At 35.9% G+C, this 6424-nt stretch overlaps 2 protein-coding genes across 2 annotated transcripts; both read right to left on the bottom strand.

Moving 5' to 3' along the window:
• Positions 1 to 824: 824 nt before the first annotated feature.
• Positions 825 to 1807, bottom strand: LOC145106858 (membrane protein PM19L-like). Its single transcript, XM_079043787.1, has 3 exons — positions 1581 to 1807; positions 1314 to 1491; positions 825 to 1210 (listed from the first exon to the last, which is right to left on the bottom strand). The coding sequence occupies exons 1-3, from the start codon at positions 1708 to 1710 to the stop codon at positions 979 to 981; spliced, it is 540 nt and encodes a 179-aa protein (XP_078899913.1). The 5' UTR covers positions 1711 to 1807; the 3' UTR covers positions 825 to 978.
• A 2769-nt stretch (positions 1808 to 4576) lies between these two features.
• On the bottom strand, positions 4577 to 5191 carry LOC145121384 (proteasome subunit alpha type-6-like; the record flags this gene model as incomplete). The annotated part of the gene is made up of 4 exons (XM_079057138.1): positions 4577 to 4659; positions 4741 to 4799; positions 4883 to 4979; positions 5074 to 5191. Coding segments are annotated over 4 exons (357 nt in total), but the record flags the coding sequence as incomplete, so codon positions are not given.
• Between the last annotated feature and the right edge of the window lie 1233 nt (positions 5192 to 6424).

Below are 6424 nucleotides of genomic sequence, written 5' to 3'. Positions count from 1 at the left end.
TGGAATACTTTTTCTGTTTGTTTCTTAGTTTTGCAAAAAAAATGATTTATTTATACTTTTATTGTTCATTTTGAAGGCAAGTGTAATTTTTGGAATATTTTTTATGTTTATTTCTTATTTTTGCAAAAAATGGATTTATCAATGTTATTGTTTGTGTTTGAAAGCATTTGTTGATTATAGTGTTTTATATTATTTTTGTTAGTTTTTGTTTTGTTGGTTAATATATAACCAAGTTATTTTTTAAGAAAGTTCAAAACCTTGTAACTAGAAAAAATCCAATATCCACGATTACCCAAATAGAGATTTTTAATCTCTTTTGAGTATGGGGATTCAGGCATGGAGATGGGGACACAAAACCCGGGTCGTTGCCATCCTATATCCAATGCGAGACTCCATCCTATATCCAATGCGAGACTCCAAAGCAAGACTCCAAACCGTATTCTGACCGACCCGGTGTATATATTGGCTCTCTGCTGCAGTTAAAGAGCTTCAAACATACGCACATTTCACACACACTCAAATTCTCGCTTTTTTCTTTTCTTGTTTTTCTTCTATAATCTATAATATCTTCATCGCAAACCTGTTAGTTATTGGTGGTTTGCTGAAATTATTAGGTTACAAGTTGTCTTTGAATCTTTTGGTCTTTACTAATTAGAGGTCTTCTTTACTAGAGGTGTGTTGGGAGCTATTTTGTCCCTTATAAATTAAAGGTATAGAATTTTAATGAAACAGTGTTTTGAACATAAGTCTAATCGAATTCCAAAACCGTAAAGAGTATGATCTTGACCCCGTTAATTAACAAAGATGAATAAACAGTACACAAATACCAGTCAACGTGGTTCATTTTGTTAATAAATAAGCAACATGCATTCGAATTTACACAAACAGACGACCAAATCAAATATAAAGATCAAACTCCAACCAACAACACCGGCACTCCCATCGTCTCTTTTATTACAAAACTACAGATATATAGCATCAAACCCTAGCACCAACTCCGGTTGTCCCTTTCACGCCTGTATCCGCCGGATGTGTCCCCATTCCGTAGTCTGTGTCACGATACCCCGGCCCATACCGGCTGCTGTAAAGTCCGGCATGCACCAGCAATACATAGAGAAGCTCCGTCACAGCCAAGATTATGATAAAAGCCTCCACCACCCTCAGCCTCCACCCTCTATGACCTCCGACGTTTATCTCCTTGCATGCCAACCTATACACCATTTTCAAAGGTCGGTTTCGGAATTTGGAAGAAGAGATGAACTTATAATGAAGTATCAGTAGTAAAACGTAAAACAAAAAACTAAAAAGACTACCCGAAAGCAAGAGCAGTGACGGCCCAGGCCACCAGAGACGATGATCCGGCGGCGGCAAGACTATCGTTTCTCCAGGCTCTAAGGTGGTTGCCACCGGCGAATTTGGAGACGATTCCGAGGACTGAAGCTAAGATTGCGAACTCCAAGAAGAACTCTGTCGCTCCGTTTCCACCAAAACCTACAAATCATGTCAGTGATTAGTTTTAATGATAGATGTTGATCTTGCAACTGAAAGCAAATGAAGAACAAAAAATTCATGGAGCTCACTTGGGTGGTTGGTTTGGTGATTGATGAGTTTGTTGAGACACCAACTAGCAAACCCTAAAGTGATGCAGTACATCACCAGGTTAAGAAACAGCAATGGGGCTGCTACGTTTCTTCCCACCGTCTGTGCCATGATCAGCAAGCCAGATTTAAGATTTCCGACAAACAAACCTTGAAGTTATGTTAATTCTTCACTGAAACCAAAATAAACACTGCTGGGACCTGTTGAATTGAATGATGGTTAAAGGTGGCGGAGGAATATATAGACAAAGGAGACGGTGGTGGGTGGTGGGTGAGTGGCAACTCAGGTGATACGTGTCGATCGATTCAAGATTTACGCTTTTGTTTACAGGTGTCGGGACACGTGTCAGATGGTTAGCCTACACCGGGAGAGCTCCCAACAAAGCTCTGTTCCACCAACCTTTTGATAAGCAAGATGGATTGTGGATGGGAGGAAAGTGTTCGTCGACTATACGACGTCACGGTGGTGCCGCCGTCGTCATCATCGGTAAATCGGTGGGTTGTGAGAGTTATCCTTGCTAGTGGGTCCCTGCTGCTTTGGTTTGAAGTTTGGATAATAAACCTGTTAACGTGTGATTCAGAAGTATTACATATTCGGTTGTCTGTTACGATTTCTTGGAAATTGTAAACTTCAACAGTAATGAGTCGCAGTGAAATATTGTTTATGTATTTTCTGATCATTGTTTATATTTGAAGGAACGCATTCTCAAATTCCATTTAAAAACTTATCGTACGTTTAACTTTAATCAAAGGTTGAAAGAACACACTGACTCTTGATATTTGAATATTTGAGTTAGAAATCGAGTATGTTATTATAGGAATGCAAATTTAGAAATAAGTTTATAATGACATATTATTATATGGTCCATTTATAATTTTTTTACCTAACATGTTTTTAGGGATGTCAAAAAGTCCCGTGGGGGCCCGTCCCGTTTGGGGGAATTTTTTTTAAAAACTCGGTGGCGGGGACGGGGGTGGGAGAAAGGTTAACCCCCGTTTTAATTTCGGGGGCGGGGGCGGGGGTAGACAATCCCGTCCCGAAACCCTCATGGGACCCGTTAATAAATTACACATATATTTATATATATTAATTATATAAATATAATAAACAATTAGCTGGGAAACCCCGCTCCGCGGGGTTCGGAACAAACAAATTTACTGAACACACACGGGTTGGATATTTTTGTTGATGTTTGGTGGGTGACGAAAGTAGGATGCTATAATGTCATTCAAATACAAACCAACCGGATAGATTGAAAACAATATAATGTCCTAATGTAAGAAATCAAAGTAAACAAATAAATTAGTATAATGTCATTCAAGGCCTGCATAATCTGCAGTGTCAAGAAGTGTTGCCTGCATAACAATACAACAAAAGCATTCATATGATGCAAAAGGTTGGAAACAAATAGTATAATTTTAGAAGGGCATTAAGGTCGTTTGTACTGATGGGATAAAAAGTTGCAAACTTTCTCCCATTCACATTAGTGTCAGTCTTTTTTCCATTCACATTAGTGTCAGTCTTTTTTCAGTATAAATAAAAAAGAAAAAAAAACATGTATCGAGAACAATACCATGATTCCCATTTTGGGAAGAAATGTCTCAATGAAAATCCTTGTTTTCCTATAGCAATCAATACATCATCCATTCATCACAAAATAATGAATATATATTGTTATCATATCGTTGCAATGTTTTTGTTATTATCATTATCATTTTTTCTTTGATAATACATATGTTTGAAGAAAAAAATCAATTTGAGTTCAAATCTACTGCATTCCAATTTCAATTTAAGGAGTTGGAAATTATTTAACTATATCAATTGGATCTAATTTGTTTTTTTTTTTAATTTAGCTAAAATGATTTTTTTTATTATAGATAAGCTGAAAACACTCTGCTACAAAAACAAAAACATACCCCAATTGTAGGCGACAAACCTTTGTTTGACCAGCAGTATGAGTATCCCATTTCTGAATAGTCTCTTTGAAATTCAACCCCAATTGTAGTTATGTGTAATATGCTCAGCCCGGGTAAAACCCACCTTTAACCGGAAAATCTAAAAAAACACAATTGAAGTAAAGTTAATCAAAATGAAAATTTGATCATTAAAACAATGAAGGGGACCCACAACCATACTGGTAATAAAAGTTAAAAAACACAAACACACATAATATTTAGGTGTACTTTCGACAATGGCCGAATTAAGTATTTGGACTTTCTATTTCCTTTTTCATATCAAGAATAAAGAAAAAAAGGAAAAAGAGATATGAAATTGCCTTAAGAGATCCAGAAGGTGGAACAACAAACAAATTCCAATCAATTTCATCATCATACTTCTTTCTTTCTCTATAAACAACCCTTGCACTATTATATTTTGGTTGATATTCAAATACCAATCATGTATCCTACATATAGACAATTAAGTGAAATAATGATGAAAAAATAAAATAAAAAGGTCCTATTGTTTTGTGGAAACAAAAATATTACAAACAGGTAAAGAATTCAAGAAGTTAATATATTAAGTCCACATAGGCCCAGAAGCAATATCAGATCCGGATCATGAAGAAATAAACAAACATTAACAATCTGAACACCGGTAAATTGATGTGTTTGAATTACAATCTGAACACCCGTAACTTTTTGGTTGTAAGCTAAGAGTGCGTATGATTGTTTTTGAGAAAAGATTGATTTAAAATTCCAACTAAACATCTAAAAGTAAAGAACAAAAGACATGTCAACCAATAGTTGGGGCTAGAAAAAGTGTATCCGGTACAAATATTGAGCTGTAAGAAAGTAAAGTCAGGTACAGTAACAAATACCTAGTGTAATGTCAGATCGTGATCAACACTTTGCTAGAAGCCTGAAAATTTCTTACGACGGCTGCAAACAAAATTCAAAAAGTACAAACAAAATTCAAAAAAGTACATCACCTAACAGATTTATATCTTTTTCTAAATCCATTACAAAATTCCACACACCTAATGTCCAAAGAAGTGGCCTGCTGGATCACATTTGAAGAGTTTAGGCCCATTGTCATCATCAATACCCAACACCATAGCCACTGAAGTTCAAAAAAATCAATAAAATCAAGCACATTCACAAAAATAAACAACTAATAACAACTTCACATCTACAAACTAACCTACTCCAAGTGGTCTCATGTAAGCATGTTGAGTATAAACTTGTGATTTGTCAGCAATCCTGCAACATATAGATCTATCAACATAGAAAATGATATGACATAATATGAAAAATGGAAACCAAAAAAACTATAGGATCAATACCATCTTGCTAATACATAAACAGGCATCTCATAGCCATAATTATAACGAAAGTCAACTGCTTCATTTCTTGCTTGTTGAACCAATGTCTTCGCATCAGCTGGAAAGATGTACAAAACATTATTTGTTAGTTATTATTCTTGGCTCACACCAAAATATTTGATTTGAGGATCCAAATCATTGAAAAAAATAACCTGTAGTTCCAGTAGCTAACAATCCAAGGAACTTGGTGACAGGGAAAAGATGTGTAAGGCTGGTTGGATCCAAGAGCTTACAATAAAAGTGAATCCAATCTTGAAGTGGTGAAATGAAGTTCTTTGTACACAGTTAAGCATATGTTTTGGTTGGGACATATAATGAAAATAATAACTAACCTGGGCATTTTAACAAAGACCTGGTGTGCAATTACAATGGATGCTGGTTTTGTAGATTTTGAAAGTTGCTGATCTTTAACCCTCTGCATCACTCCCTAACAATCCCGTCCCCATGCATATGGTTGTTATCATCTGATAAAAAAATTGAAAAACCTGGTTGAAGCATTTTATCGAGCAGTTGGTGTGCATCCTAAGAGCTACAATCAAATTTCATATACTGGATTATGTATCATTTAAAAAACTAATCAATCAAAATATAGAAAAAGAGAATGAAAAGAAGAAGTCGAGAAGGATGGTGAAAATCGAAAATTGAAACCTTACCAGATGATCAACTGCACTGTATCAACGGTTCAGATGTACAAATTCATCAGGAAGGTGGTGAACGAACGAAACATATGGAATCAAAAAACAAATATGAAGTCGGTGGTGTGGTGGAGCGGGAACATATGTGCTGTCGGAACAACTCGATCAACAAAGAGCTATGTAGAAGAGAGACGTAGCATTGTATTCTCGGCGGTTCCATCCCTTAAAAATCAATGTACGTCTCAACTTATGGTCAATAAATGGGGAAGCAGTGGGTATCACTGGTGCGTCGTCGGAATTCACGATACGAGAGAGAGAGAGAGAGAGAGAGAGAGAGAGAGAGAGAGAGAGAGAGAGAGAGAGAGAGAGAGAGAGTGAGAAACACCCGACTGCAGCCGATAAACAGACAGAGAATAGAAAGGGCATTTGATCGGAGAGGCGGTGGCAAATTCCAGAATGTCGCTAAGATGAACATCAACAAATCCGACGAACGATGAACGACAGGTGTCCACAAAGAATACGAATATTGACATAAAATGACCCTAAAGACGATTTGAAGACACATACATAAACGGGGGACCATTTACGCCAAAAGGGACCCATGTTCACTGTTCATGTTGCTGCACAATTTTAATATATAGAAGATAAAATTGAAGGGCCACTTTTGCCAAAAAAACAGAAGTTCACTATTCATCTTTTAACACAACTTTAATATATATATAATAATAATAATAACATGATTTTTGAGCTTCCAAAGTTCATCAAAAAACATGTTATTAAGTTGCTAGTATAATGTTTTTAGGATGCCATAACTTTTTTATATTTAACATGTAAAATTTTGCTATAAATAATTATTTGTTACCTAAAA

The sequence above is a fragment of the Lactuca virosa genome, chromosome 1, assembly GCF_052849685.1.
Source record: "Lactuca virosa cultivar CGN04683 chromosome 1, Lactuca_virosa_CGN04683_v6, whole genome shotgun sequence".
NCBI classification, from domain to species: Eukaryota; Viridiplantae; Streptophyta; class Magnoliopsida; order Asterales; family Asteraceae; genus Lactuca; species Lactuca virosa.
Note: the sequence above shows the minus strand (reverse complement) of the source record. Positions and strands in the feature narration are given on the sequence as shown.

What these genes read in the sequence shown, in the direction of transcription:
- LOC145106858 (XM_079043787.1), bottom strand. Translation starts at nt 1,710, where the DNA reads ATGGCACAGACGGTGGGAAGAAACGTAGCAGCCCCATTGCTGTTTCTT. An exon ending in TCACCAAACCAACCACCCAA is followed by an intron (nt 1,492 to 1,580) that starts GTGAGCTCCATG and finishes CATGATTTGTAG; the next exon opens with GTTTTGGTGGAAACGGAGCG. An exon ending in GTCACTGCTCTTGCTTTCGG is followed by an intron (nt 1,211 to 1,313) that starts GTAGTCTTTTTA and finishes AATGGTGTATAG; the next exon opens with GTTGGCATGCAAGGAGATAA.